We start from the raw sequence: 15,444 nt of genomic DNA on the forward strand, positions 1-15,444 counted from the left end.
AAATTAACTTGAACACCATTTCCATTTGGATTTTCTAGTGTTTTATTTTATATAGATATCATAAGAACCATTAGTAGTGCGCACATGTTTAAAGTATCCACTATGGTAGGCCCTAAAGTTATGGGTCAATTTTGCTATTATGGTGCCCCTCACTGCCCTTTGATTATTACCTTTTTAACTACTTTAAATAATGACTGCTTTTGTGTGTACGTGTGTGTGTTTTATTTTCCTCTTTTTCTATTCAGCATGTGACTTTTGTGCTCTTCCAGTGCAGCATTATTGGAAGATTGCCATTAAACCCAAGTACTCTACTGTTTTCTTGATATTATCCCCGTTTAATTTATGTGATACATTTTCTTTTATAGTTTATCTATAAAAGAATGATGCATTTTCATATTTAAAAATTATTAAGCTTAAAACTACTCCTTTTATTATTAATGGAATGATTTACAGCCACACAAATATCTATGACTTGTTTTAGATCACAAGTTTCCAATTTTTTTTTAAACTCCTTGCCTAGTCACATAAATTGGAAGGGAGGGAGTAGTAACTTTGCCATGGTTTATATCAACATGTGAGGTAGTTCGAGTTTTATAGACTACAATCAAGTAAGACATTCTTCAACAATAACAATACTAAGTTATTTCCATTTATCAATATAAGATTTGGTGGGTAGAAGTACCTGTATTGTTGAAAGGCAACAAGTATTTGATAAAATAAATGAAATGCGCGAAATTTGATCCGAACACAAAAAAGAAAGAAAGAAAGAAATTTTTTAGTATAATATACAAATAAAGTAAAACAAAAAGCGATATATAATTTGAGTTGTACGGGAGTACAAATTTCTTTAGAGTAAAACAAGATTTTTTTTTTTGTCTTTCTCTTGATATGCTAAAGTGACAAACTAAAAGTGAAAAATTATTTTTAGTATAACATACAAATAAAATAAAATAAAAAGCGACACATAATTTGAGACGTATGGGAGTACAAATTTCTTTCCTTCCTCCACCTCGTGCTGCAGAAAGAGTATAGGCATGAGGATTTAATGGAAGATCCCTGCTGCACCAAATGGTGAAATTAAAAACTTCCACCCTATTCCTTTTATTATAAAAAATAAGCACATATAGCATTTTATTGGTTCAAATTTCTGTCCATATATATGCTTCGTGTTACACGAAGAGTTGCATGACATTTAAGCAAAAGACTTTTTTAAGCACCAAACAGAGAAAATTCAACGGACTTCAAGCCTTTCTTTGAAAAGTTGATGCGGACTTCTATACTTTCATCGTTTCATTAGGAAAAAGTCCAAATTTGCTATTGGATTTTCAGAAATGCTCCAAATTTACGATTCACTAATAAATGGGGCCAAAGAAACTTTTGTCGTTAAAAGATTGGTCCAAGTAATACCCTTATTCACCAAGGGCGGAAGCTCTCCAACACATGGACGTTTTCTAAAAGGGTCAAATTTTCCAATGAACTATAATAAGGGGGTCATTAATCATGCGATAACATGTTTTCTTCAACACTTAGAACCTTAACGACATTGTCTCTATCCTGCAAGTTCAAATTAACCACCCTCAAGGCTCAAATTAACTTTTCTCAAATACTACTTGGATTTTTTCATCTACTATCACTATGATAGTACATGAATCAAATTAACATCATATAAATTGGAAGGGAGAGTAATGATAAGCGCTGTTAACTTAAATCAGATAAATATAATACTTCCAGAAATCAGATTATTCACCTGTACATCTGACTGGTCTGGTCACTGGTCACTACCCAGTGTAATCCCACAATAGTGGGGTCTGGGGAGGGTAAGATGTACGCAGCCTTACCCCTACCTGGGTAGGGAGGCTGTTTCCGATTGACCCTCGGCAACCCTCCTCCTTTATCCGGGCTTGGGACCGGCAATGTGAGCAAGCTCACACAGGCGGAGTTCCCTGTACATCTGACTATTAAAGATAATTTGCATCTGAGTATTTATTGCAGATGCATTCAAGGTAGACATACTGAAGGTAAGAAATATGAAAAATAATGTTAGACTTGCTGCTGGATTAACAAAGATGAATAGTGCAAGTTCAACCCCAAACCAAATATTACTCTTGGGAAAGAATGTCAAGAAAAAAATGGCTGCACCTGAGCTGGTTATTGCTAATTTGCAGATGCATTGCGGCAAACATCGTGTATTAGCTGCTAGAAAGGGAATAAACAAATTAGAGAAGTGCTTATAATTATTTAAGACTGAAAATGAGAAGAAGTTGAACAGATGTGTGAAGTGTCTAATAATACCAATCTATCATTGGTAACCGTCTTGAGATTCCAATTGTTCATCTGCAAGGGCCAAGTACTTCTTTTTCATCTCAACAGCTGTGATATCTGGAAGGCAGAAACAAACAAATTCAACTGTTACACGAAGACCTGACAGAACACTCACTCATCAAAGAATACGAAAATATGCAGAGAACAAGTTTGGATCACTTTTAAGGAAAAGAATGTGAAAAGAAAGGAATTATAACTTTGGAACTATGATTTCTTGATTCTGTTTGGATCAGTTAGGGTGAAGAAAAGAGTCAGAAAATGCCCATTGAACTAATGTACTATTTAAAATATCAACTTGAATCACTGTTGAAGAGCTAATGGGATAATCTTTGTATCATGTCAATCAACAGAACCACTTTGACTCGTTTAAGTTCCATCATATTAGCGGAAGCTTTTTTCCCTTTTTATTGCCTATATTGTAATCTGAAGATTCCTATACCAAATGATCATTATGAACTTGGACGGTCAGTCCTCTGCTAGACTATTTTGGCAGCAATTTCAGTGCAAAAGATTTTATGGTAGTGAAAATTGGCAAATTAATTATCAACTGGGAAATTGAAATCAATATAACTTTAAATGACAGAAAGATAAAACCAGAAAAATGAGGTGGAATTGAGAGACGATAACTAATTCAAAATTAGAACATTTTGATCTCACCTCGTTCAGGATATATTGAGTTGTAGTGAACCTCGGCCCAAAAGCTCAAGAAGATAACTGCAACAACCGGAGTTCATATACAAGAGTTATCCCAACTTCGTTAAAATTGTAGCGAAACAACAATTAAGACCAATCTCATATGACCTCCTTTTCATGGTTAATTGACTAAGCAATGATGATAAGGCTCACTCACAGAAAAGGATGATCTCCCTTTCAAATTGCACAACGGGAATAAATGACTCCACCCACCACCCAAAGGAGAACAGAAATATTTCTCTTCTTCATCAACAAGTTCCAGTGTAAATGTTCATTTGTTCTTAAAACTAAGCTTGAAATTAAAATCACAAGAAGAAAAAAGCCTAACGAAAACATAATATTTTGTTATTGTAGATACAAGTCTAGGGATTTATGCATTTACACTGGAGAAATTAGAGAAATTAGTGAAGTTTGAAAATAGGATTCAATAGTGTGATTAGTCTAAAGAATATATGTGCATTACAGAAGCAGATAAACGTGTAGAACTATACTGGGTATGTTGTTGTTGTTGTTGCTGAAAAGCAGATAACTGATAAATAAATCACTAGCTTTTCTAGACTGATTAATCGACTAGGTATGGTAGGAAAAGCAACACAAATTTAGAGTACTAGTGTGACTTCATAGGATTACTTAGATGATAAGTAATACGTTAAAAGCTGCAGCTAGATCTTGTAAAGCATAAGGAACAAAAACAAATGTTATGAACGAGAATACATCTGTACCTCGTTCAGACTTTTGAATGGTGGGAAGTATCTCAATGTAGCAGGTATCTCTGAAAGATGTTATGACGAATATTTTTACACCATACTGCAGTGAATAGTTGAGAAAGTCAGATTTTATAAATTTCTAGACTCTTCTAGCAAACTACAATCAAATACCGACTTTTGCATCAGAAAAAATAAACAAGCCCCAATAAATTGATTTCACTGAAGAAAATGGTGTTACAATATTAAGTTTGAGCAACACTAATAAACCACTAATAGTCTCCAATCACCTCTTTGCAACATCCTAAACTTATGTTCACAAAATGCTCCATAAATGCAAAAATTAAAGAAATTGTTCGAAACTTTCAACTGATATTTGATGATCATTTTCAGTTTGTTGATTAAACAAGAATGTGCCAATGGTGTTAAGAGGATATGCAGTTCTTGGTTCTTGGGATTGACACCAAAAGATATCCTCTTAGCTATTTTAATTTTTGGGAGCAAGTTTTTTGAACAGCTTCACCCCTTTGTGCTTAACCTCAGATATGATATGTCAGAATTTTAAAAGAGAAAGACGCTTATTGTGCCTCTCCTCCCCCCTCCAAATTCTCGCTCACCAGAGAATAAGAGAAAAAAGAAATAGAAAGAACGGAACAATGGAGTGGGAGAGAGCATAGGCCAGAAACTTACCGAATCAGAAGCTGCTTGTAGAGTTACATGATCACCCCACTCGCCGTCCCTGGTTTCATTTACATAAAAGTAGTCATTTACAAGCAACCCATGCAATGATATTTATTCGGAAACACAGTTGAAGAGATACTTTGACATCTTGTTCAGGTAATCATGATAGGCCATGGGAACATATCCGTCGTATATCTCTGGGCATGACTTGAGCTGATAATCCAAAAAAAGAAAGAAAAAGATATCATTATCGCGGAACAAGAACAATAAGGCGAGATTTGCTTATGTTATGATGTGAAGCTTTACAGACCTGATTCACAACTTGCTGTCTGACAAATTTGTGATGCTCAGGGGTGCGGTAAAATTGATCTGACAAAGCACGAAACTAGAACAATACATGTTCCATCAATCAGAAGTGAAAATGGCTCTTATATCAGAAGTAAATGAAACAGTTAGGTCGGAACAACACCGTGATTAAGATGATACCACTTCAATCCCAACTGAATTTCTTTAATACAATTTGAGATTCATATATAATACATTATGGAAAAAGTCCTTTAGAGGGTGTGGGTACTTGAGAAGAGAGGAATTCATATTAAACATATAGATGTTATTATAAAGAATATGAAAGAGGAAGCAGTCAACGTACAAGAATAGGATGAAATGAAAAGGAATTTTCTATAAATGTTGATTTACACCAGGTTTGCCTTCCTTTGTATTGTTTACCCTAATTATGTATGAGTCAACCAATAATACAGAAAGAATCACGCCTGTTATTTGCAGATGATATTGTCCATGAAACTATCGAGGGAGGCCATCAGAAGCTGGATTTATGGAGAAGCACTTTAGAGAGTAAATATTTAGGATAAATAGAAGAAAAGAGAATATGTATATAATTTAGCTCGTATAAGAGGGTGAAGGTTAAGTTAGAAATTTAGCTTCTAAATGCTGAACTAATAGCTAGACTGAATTTGCCAAGAAACGACACGATAGATACATGAGAGGAAAAAAGAAGATACATGACAGATGCAGGCGTGGCATGTAGAAACAAGTAGGATGTTTAAAATGGAGGATTGCAACCCGAGTATGTCCAACTTAGCTTCTAAATGCTGAACTGATAGCTAGACTGAACATACCAGGAAATGACATGATAGATGCAGATATGACCTATAGAATTAAAATAGGACATTTGAAATGGAGGGCTGAAATTCGAGTACTATATGATACAGAAATACTTATCAAAGTAAAGAATTGAATGATGAACGTAGTATTGGAAGTTCTTGTAAATAATTGTGCCGGGGAAGATTGTGACTTTCATTTGAAAAGAATTGAATGATAATGTAGGAGAGCTAACCTGACAATTCCCATCACCTTGAACTTTAAATTCGACTAGTTCATAAACCTGTAATCTGTAGAAATAAACAAACTTCTGCACCTTAAACAAAAGAATGACAAAAAAGAGAAACAAATAGGGAACACCCTCACAAATTCCTCATATGTACTCCCTCCATTTCGGTTTATGTGATATTATCAAACTGGACACGAAGTTTAAGATATTCATTTGATGTATATAATATATTATTGAATGATGGAAGAAAATATTAAGGTTGAGGTTGAAAAGAGAGCAAATATCACATCAAAATTACAGTATGAAGAGCTTAATAAATTTAGATTCTTGAAATTTGTGAAAGTTGTATAGAAATAAAAAGGTGCTAAAATTTTGGAACACTCAAAAACGGAAAAAGGGCCTTATAAATTGGTTTATAGTGAGTTAAAAGTTCCCCCTTTATCTAAAAAAGAATGAAGGAATACAGGGGTAAAACCATCTAAATTTCGGTCTCAATTGGAAAATCGAGTTCTTAATCCTTTTAAAATAAAATTTACACAATTAGGAACCGCATAAGTACTATAAATTACTGCTTTACATAATTTTAAATATCATTCAAGAATTATGAAAAAGTTAAGGTGAAAAAAAAGGTGCCTGAATTCCCAAATAATAATAGAGTCAGATGAAACGGAACAGAGGGAGTATTTCATTCCGATTTGTTCTTTTCCTATTATTTTCTCCTTTTTGATAGGTATTTACATTATTTAATTTGTTTAAACTTAACAATTGCAAGAATTATTCCTACCGTCAAATAAGACAGACTTAATTTTTCAAACAATAGAAAACATGCAAAAAGCAGTAAAATAATGATGAATCCTTAAAAAAAAACAATATGATATTTATGTTTTACCAAAATATAATTTGTTGATCAGTATCTTATCAAAAGTGGAGAGGTAAATTTAGAGCACAATAAAACAATTGCAAGGCTTATAGCCAGCACAAGGTTTATAGATATTTGAACTGGACATTCACATTTTCCATCAAAGAAATTGTATAATACCGGCCAAGAAGTCTTTGATGATCTAAGGTTGCCTCATCAATTGACGGTATTTCTCCATTGATTCTAGGAATGTGCTGCAAAAGCAAGTATAGAAGTTGCATGAGCATAAAGGCAAAGATTTCAATAGGCACAACTAGGTTAAAAGACATAAACAAGTATTTCTCAAGCGTCTAAAGAGAATGAAGATTAGTCACAACGAGACATGTCTCCAACTACTTCTGGCACATAAATCCCGATTTTTAGATGATTGTGGTGATCATGGAAAGGAGAACAATTTGAAAATCTTAGTTGCTAACTCATTATGCATATGAACATAGAATGCTTACGGGAATTGGAATCATCTGGTTCAGTCTTTTCCCTACTTCACCATCAAGATCGTATTCATCGGTCAATTCAAGCGAATACAACCAGTCCTCCCCCGTGTATGACTCTTCTCCTGGGCTAGAGCATGAAGTGGAAGCTCTATCATTAGTTTCTTCTTCATCGCAGTTCTCTTCTCCTGGAAATTATAATATGAATAGTCAGAATAAATTAATTCAAGAACTATAATTATAAGGTTGGAAAAAGCAAACACTTCCAATACCAATATTGTAGTTTCCCATAGGTTGACTAAACCAGTCTTGTGGATAAAAATGTGTTTGTGTATGTTCTGTCATTTGATGGAGAATTGAAGGCGGTTCAGCGACTGAAAGCTGAGCCAATTCTTCCTGGAGACACTGTGCATTGAAATTGTGATTTTCCTCATTGCTGGATTCCGTACTGAAATGATCACCTTTGAAGTAATGGTCCTGATAGTAATCTACACTGTTTTGGGGCATGGCACCACTATACGCACAGTTAGAGTAGGGATCACTGTCAAACAACTGGAGACCCCACCGGACAACGTCTGGATCTTGCTCGTGCGTAATCATCTGAGCTATTTTACTTTTTATCAGATAAAAGCGTGCAACAATGAATGCTGATGATTATTGCTGCCAGGCAGTTAAGAATGATAAAAAGAGAGAAAAAAAAAGAAGCTAATTAGCTGTACTACGAGAGAAGCAGAACATCTATTTCCCTCCAAACCAACTTTAGTACAAGAACGGTGCAAAGAACTAATACATCAGTATTTTCTTTTATGATAAGTAATAATATACTTGTGTTTTCTTTTTCAAATGATCTAAAATAGGATCAACTAAAGCTAAAAAGGGAACTCACACAATTGCTTACAAAAGCCTGAAGATTATAAAAGCAATAAGGTGTGACTTCATAGTTAGTTAGGTACAAAATGAGAATCCGTGTACAAGCTTTCTGAAGGGGCTGTGAACCATGAATTAGGTATACCTACTTTTTCTGCTGAACTCATGTGGGTCCCTCAACAACACTCTTTGGTAATGGTCATTCAAATCACAAGGGCAGACTCTCTTTGAAAATCATTCTGAGAACAGGACCACCTATAGATGACACCTTTGAAGAAAAGAGAAAATGGCATTTGGCATTAAAAAAATGCAATGCAAGGTGTTTCAGCGCACCTCGGCAAAATCCTTCCATGTTTATACTTTTAACCTAACAAACTTATGCAGACCTAAATTCAATAAACCAAAAGTGTCCCTCTATAACAGCTTAAAATTTTAAATAAGGCGGTCATGCAATTCAAATAAACTTCCTAAACCTCTCAACTAGCTTATTAAATTTAATGCCGAGGATATTAGTAAGTTAATTCCATTTTAGTCATTTAAACACATACAGACACACACAAAAATAGGCAGAGCAAGCTCCAGTTCACTGTACCATCATTTCTTTATCTTTCCCTTTGACACTATTTACTTCAGAATAGCTTTTCAATTATCAAGCGATCCAATGCAGAACATACGGAAAAAACATTGCATTTACAAAAATTTCATATGCAATTTTGTCTTTTCTCCAAAAGTATTGTCTATATGTGCTGGTTTTCTGAGATGATTTTCAAATAGAGTTTCCCCTTCTGTGTTGTATGACCATCATCAAAGAATGTTTTTGTAAATGCAATGCAAGGTATTTCAGGGCCCCTTGGAAAAATCCTTACATTTTTATAGTTTTAACCTAACAACTAGTGCAGACCTAAACTCAATAAACAAAAAGTGTCCCTCTTTAAGGGTTTAAACTTTTAGATGAGGCAGTCATGCAATTCAAATAAACTAACCAAACCTCTATACTAGCTTATGAATTCGGAGGACATTAATAATAGTTGATTCCATTTTTAGTCATTTAAACACACAACACACACAATTAGACTGAGCAAGCTCCAGTTCACTGTACCATCATTTCTTCCCTTTGATACTGACTCATAGTTACTACTATTACTTCAGGATAGCTTATCAATTATTCAGTGATCAAATGCAAAATACACGGATTTTTGGGATGAAATGCCAACGGATCTTTCAGATTATGCAGAAGAGAGAACTGAAAATAAGCAAATTAAAGATTAAACTAAAGCAAAAACAGCACATAACACCATCTCAATCAATCAAAACAAACAATGATCAACTCAGTCCATATTTCACCTACAAACAACCACTGGATTTTCTCTTTTCAGATTTGGCGATTACGCATTTCTACAGGAATCTGAGCAAAGCAACACAAACAGTACAAACACATACAGAGAGCAAAGCCGCAATCCGAATCAATCACAACGAAATTTGATCAACTCGATCCATTTCAAACAGATTTATCACTCAATTACACACTTCTACAACAAATTAACTAACTCAACACACACTGACACAAACACAAAGAAAATCACTCATACACATCGTTACTTCACCACAAACACACTAAGCAGCACTTGAAATGAAGCAGAAAAAACACTCAATTTCATCTATTCATAAAATCACAAAAATGCGCCGATCCTAATGCAACAGCTTGTTCTACTAAGCAATAATGCTATGAAAAAGGAAAAAAAAACAGTACATAGACATTGATCAAATTAAAGCGGCAATCTGAATCAATCACAGCGAAATTTGATCAACTCGATCCATTTCAAACAGATTCATGACCTGATCACACACTTCTACAACAAATTTAACAAAATCAACACTCATAATCATTTACTTCACCGAAAACACTTGAGCAGCACTCGGACTGAAGCACAAAAAAGCACTCATTTTCATCAAAATCACAAAAAAATGCGGGTTAAACTTACAGTTGATTCCAGCCGATCCAAATGCAACAGCTCGTTCTACTGAAGAAGAATGCTGTGAAAAAACAAAAACAAAAAGCCGCAATCTGAATTAATCTCAACAAATTTTGATCAACTTGATCAATTTCAAATAGATTTATCACCTAATGAACAAAAGCAAAACATACACACTGAGAACAAAATCAACACTCATAATCATTTACTTCTCCAAAATCACACTTGAGCAGCACTCGGAATGAAGCCAAAAAAAAAAAAAACACTTGTTTTCATCTATTCATAAAAAAAAATTAAAAACATTATAAACAGTTCCAAATGCAACAACTCGTTCTTATACGCTGTGGAAACAAAAAAAAAAAGTATTCGAGACGCCACAAATAATTTAGAAAATCACAAAAATGCGCTTAACTTGACTCATTTTCATCTATTCATACAAATCACATAAAATGCGGGTTAAACGTACAGTTGATTCTGTTCAATTCAAATGCAACAACTCGTTCTTATATGCTGTGAAAAAAAAAAAGTATCGGAGACGCCACAAATAATTTAGAAAATCAAAAAACATGTGCTTAACTTGACTCGTTTTTCATGTACTCATACAAATCAGAAAAATGCTTGTTAAACGTACAGTTGATTCCGTTCGATCCAAAAAACAAAAAAAAAAACGTATACGAGAAGCTACAAGTAATGAGTAATAATATATACTCCTATATGGATGTCGAAAATGTGTCGACGATTGAAGAAGCACAAAATCAAACAACACTGGAAATGAAGCAGAAACATCACTCATTTATCATCTATTCATATCAATTCGATCCATTTCATCACCTAAATTACACACTTGTACAACAGAGAGAGAGAGAGAGAGAGAAAATCAGTTGAGCACTAGGAATGAAGCAGAACTAAGAGTCGATTAATTGAGAAAAAAGAAGAGCGTACTCGAGAAGCCACAAATGATAGTACTATATGGATGCGTTGATGATTGGGGAAAGGACGGACGGATGTCACGAGGTGATAGAAAGAGGGCAGTAGAAATGGAATCAAAACTCCGTAAATGCACAACTCTTTCTGACTTTAACTGTCCTTCAGTCCCCTCTTGGAATTTTACGCCATACAACAACGCCGCTTCCTCCTCCCCCCCCCCCCCCCCCCCCCCGCCCCGGCCTTTTTTTTTTTTTTTTTTTAAATTCTCGAGTTTACTTATGTGTCATATACGGTAATTTTTTTATAAATTTGTCAAAAAAGGAGCATTATACTTTCATATATAGAAATACATAATTAATTTTAAATGTTTTTAGCTTATTCCTAATAAGATGATTTAAAATCACATAAAATATTTATTACTTGTCTTAGACATAAATTTTAAAATTAATGTTCAATCAAACAGCTTCGTATAAATTAAAGTGAAAAAGTACTTGTCATACCCCTATCAGGAGTATGACGGGCTCTGACCCGTAGGCCGAGAACCACCTGACTTATCCGTTACTTTGAACATTATAGACCATAACTCAAAGAACACCTGCACGCAGAAAAGGCCCAACATAGAAAAATCCGATCATTCAACACATATGTTCATATGCGGACCGACAAGGTCGCCACATCATAACGTATATCATAAAGCCGGCAAGGCTAACAGTAAAGTATCGAGAGCTCAAAATAAGGCCCGACAAGGCCACCAAAATATTATACAACAATATGAACCAATGGAGCTATAAAACATCTAACAGTACACACACGTCTACGAGCCTCTACATAGAATACAATGATCATAAGGACAATACCAAATAGACTGCCGCTCCGAAGTAAGTGGAGTGCTCATGAGAATCCGCTGATAGAACACCTACAGGTCTGATCCATCTCCCTACCTACCTGCGGGCATGAGCGCAGCGTCCACAAGAAAGGATGTCAGTACGAATAATGTACTGAGTATGTAAGGCATGAATAACAACATAATATAGATATGGAAGGTAACATGGAATAAGAGAGATAACCTGTACATCTGGATGCCTCATAAGGCGGATGTCATGCATGCTTAGCCTTTTAAAAAAAACATTTCTATACATATACATAGTACCATACCTGGCCATTAAGGCTCGGTGTTGTTATCATTAGCCCACGTCCGGGGCGATATCATAACATGCCCACGTCCGGGGCGATATCATAACATGCCCACTGCAGTGGTGTGCACGTCTACGTGCCATACCCGGCCGACTATAGCGCGGCGTGGTGTGAGAAAGTACATACATGCATATATATATATATATATATATATATATAAAGCATGCATGAGAGCCAAATAAAAGCTACGACTCTATCGGAGTGACGTAAGGTCGGTAACCTCCGATTTATATTATGAAGCAATCATCATCGCTATATCTCACCTTGAAGTAATAATTATTATAAGGTGAGGTCAACAACAATGAATAAAATCGAGAAAATCACGAAAATAACTCAACATTCTCATATTCACATTGAAATCATAAGCTTGAGACTTTTAAATATGAAATCATCATCATCATCGTAATCCTCATAGAAACATTCTCATCTTTTTCATCGTCATTCATATTGTAAAAACATCGTTGTTGTTGTTATCAGAAAAGCTTATAGAATCATAAATCTTTGACTCGGAAAATAGGGACATTTTGGAAAACATTTATGGATTATCAAGAAAGAAGTCATGCATTTGAATCATGAACTCTAACTTTTGGAAGTAAAGAGGTTATGAAACATATGTAGGGAATTATAACATACGAGTTTCTAGAAATAGGATCATCGTCATCATAAAACATGTTTATCTTTAGCATCATAAGAACTCTACGAATCATGAATCTCTAGCTTTTGAGAATAAGAATATTCTTGGAAAACATTTATGGAATCACATAAAGGGATCATGGGACATTTGGAAAACACCTATTGGATTCATAAGAAATGAATCATGCCTTTAGAAGAAAGGGACTAGCCTTAACATACCTGGAAGATAATTTCTCGACTTCCAACTTACTTCCTGTCTTGCAATTCACTTAAGATCATTCGTAGCCTCATAATCTACATATACGACCATTCATAATATTGTTAGGCTCATCATCATACACTCGTCTTAAACCCTTAATTTAAATCCATTTAGAATCTGTCGAAATTCGGGCAGCATCTCCCCTGTTTATATGCCTATCCCGAAATCACAATCCAATAACCAACAACAACAACAATACCAACATCACAACAACATTATCAAAGGTCCATAAAACATCTCACACGATGTTTTCCAAGTTTCTCAACTATCCAACTTATTATACGACTATGTAATCATTTTATCTCCGTAAATAAACTGAAATTAATATTAATAAGGAGAGATTCATACCTTATTCGTTCTAGAGCAGCAATATCTTCAATATTTACTTTGAATCCAAGCTAATTCCAACACAAGACAAAACTATAATCGTGACTACACGTTGTTCGGACCTCGATTAATACTCCGTAACTTGAAATCCCTCAAAATCCTTGCTTTTATGTTATATATATGCTCTCATATGTGGCTGAATTTTCTAGAGTATTTGGGAAATTTTTGTGAAGAAAAAATGGGGTTTTGCCCCTTATATAGGGTGCCAAAGTCGGCATCACTGTAGCACTGTAGCAGCGCGCCTTGCTCTGCCTGCCTAACTTGTAACGTCCATAATTCCCTATTCTGACGTCGTATCGATAAGCGGTTTGTTGCGTTCTAAACTAGACTCGACGAACTTCATTTTAAGCTTTTGAAACACCTTAAAACTCCCCATATACCTGGAGATATACCCCTCCAAAGTTGACCCAAAATTCTGTCCTTAATTCTGCCAACTTGTTCCAAATTTTCGACAAACTTATTTTCATTGATTTGCTTGGTCCCAAAATCTTCCGAAACTCTAATTACATGATATTTATCACTAATCATACTTGATAATGGTCATGTCCTTTGGTTCCAAGGCTGTCCTTGTCGGTTACGACTTACAAGATCATAATTCATCCTTTACTTAAACCATATACTTAATAATGTTACGTTCCTCACACTCCAAAATTATTTTACCTAGCCATAACTCAACATACTTACATTCAAATTTAACCAGTGCTTCTCCGAGGTACGGCGTGTAACACTACTTGAGTTAAAAGGGTGTTACACCGGTATGTTGTTGTTATTATATATATATATATGGCGTACTTTTACCTCTAGATTATATTGTTTACTTGCTAATTAATTTGTCCAACAAATGACATATTTTTATATTTAAAATAATTTCATTTGTTTACTCTTACTAGCATATTTTATATTTGCAGAAATCTCCTAACATATTTTAGAATCATAATTCAAAAGAATTTTTTTCTAAGTTTTGTTTGTTGTCAGTCAAGCTACGTTCCACACGGTGGTAATAATATAACAATTAAAAAAAAGCTACTAATTAATTCGTATAACTTACCACATTTATAAAAACATTAATATTGAGTAGTAGTAGTCTAGTACTATATACTTAAATCCTTTTTTGAAACTACATTAATTTCTTCTCTCTCTCTCTTCTGTTTTTCACTTTCTATTTACGGGTACGGATACCGTGTTTCATTAATGATGTTGTCGGATGGTGAAAAGAGCATGCTGAAGTTTCACAGTAACAGCTATAGTATCAAATTGATTTTGCATAATTTGTTTTGTTTAAACTTTAAATATTGTAATAACCGTATAAGCTTCGTTTGAGGATGACTTGAACCGGATATCAAGCAAAATGACATATACTAATTAATCAGATTATTTAATTGATTAACGTAGTCTTAGTCTTACGACTAGTTTAATAAGAATTTGTTGTTCATAATTTTACGCAAAAAAAAAAAAGTTAATCAATATGGTCATTATTTGGTTTGACCACTGTGATACACGGAATATAAATGGAATTTGTCATACATTCACTAAATTCCTTTTTGAATAGTTTATAGCAACAAAATTCTAAAACTTATTGGCCCAATAGATTCCTTTGTACGTGATCATATTTGGCTTCATGTGTCATTTTAAGTGTACTACTACGCCACGCAGTAGTGTGGGGTATGCCTCCTTTCACCCTTAATCATAGATCTTGAATTTGAGCTTTAAAAAAAAAAACACTCCGATAGAAAAGTTGTAATTTGAAAATCACAGGTTATTGATTCACGCTAGCTTTGCTGGATTCATTCGAAGCTTAAAGGGTTGCTCCATTGCAGGTTAACCTCCCACGGGATATTACATGTGCAAGCTGCAGTCAGCTACTATTATCAAAGGAACGATTGAAATAAAGAATGAAAATGACAGTCTAATTCTTTCAACCTTAATCAGATATTTTAACTTTGAGCTCGGATATCACAGAAACTTTGATACAAAGCACCTTTCACTTAAACAAGTCATACCTGACACAAATTAAATTAATCGAGTAAACGAATCTCAGATATTTGAATTATTAAAAAAAGGGTCCCAACGAAGTGTCACGTAAAGTTTGGGATCTAGTAGTAAACG

At 34.4% G+C, this 15,444-nt stretch overlaps 1 protein-coding gene across 14 annotated transcripts; it reads right to left on the reverse strand.

Moving 5' to 3' along the window:
- Window positions 1-756: 756 nt before the first annotated feature.
- Window positions 757-11,033, reverse strand: LOC132600383 (OVARIAN TUMOR DOMAIN-containing deubiquitinating enzyme 12-like). Of its 14 annotated transcripts, none has more exons than XR_009567187.1 (14): window positions 10,647-10,746; window positions 9,948-9,999; window positions 7,371-7,711; window positions 7,114-7,286; window positions 6,788-6,861; window positions 5,755-5,809; window positions 4,711-4,785; window positions 4,540-4,613; window positions 4,410-4,458; window positions 3,738-3,822; window positions 2,980-3,036; window positions 2,293-2,379; window positions 2,140-2,193; window positions 757-1,015 (listed from the first exon to the last, which is right to left on the reverse strand). XR_009567187.1 is itself a non-coding variant. In XM_060313500.1 (13 exons), exons 3-12 carry the CDS (start codon window positions 7,696-7,698, stop codon window positions 2,300-2,302), a joined length of 1,050 nt encoding a protein of 349 aa, XP_060169483.1. In that variant the 5' UTR covers window positions 9,948-9,999; window positions 10,881-11,033; the 3' UTR covers window positions 1,692-2,193; window positions 2,293-2,299. The 14 variants fall into 14 exon arrangements, 10 of the variants coding, with proteins under 10 accessions (XP_060169483.1, XP_060169486.1, XP_060169481.1 ...); XR_009567186.1 differs by having other exon boundaries at window positions 757-1,056; XR_009567189.1 differs by having other exon boundaries at window positions 2,140-2,196.
- Window positions 11,034-15,444: the final 4,411 nt, after the last annotated feature.

Source organism: Lycium barbarum, chromosome 6 (genome assembly GCF_019175385.1).
Source record: "Lycium barbarum isolate Lr01 chromosome 6, ASM1917538v2, whole genome shotgun sequence".
In the NCBI taxonomy this organism is placed as follows: Eukaryota; Viridiplantae; Streptophyta; class Magnoliopsida; order Solanales; family Solanaceae; genus Lycium; species Lycium barbarum.

Coding starts and splice junctions, on each gene's coding strand:
- LOC132600383 (XM_060313495.1), bottom strand. CDS start 10,731: ATGAGTGATGTTTCTGCTTCATTTCCAGTGTTGTTTGATTTTGTGCTT. Junction 7,287..7,370: donor TATGGGAAACTACAATATTG/GTATTGGAAGTG, acceptor TATAATTTCCAG/GAGAAGAGAACTGCGATGAA. Junction 2,380..2,979: donor CTCAATATATCCTGAACGAG/GTGAGATCAAAA, acceptor TCTGCCTTCCAG/ATATCACAGCTGTTGAGATG.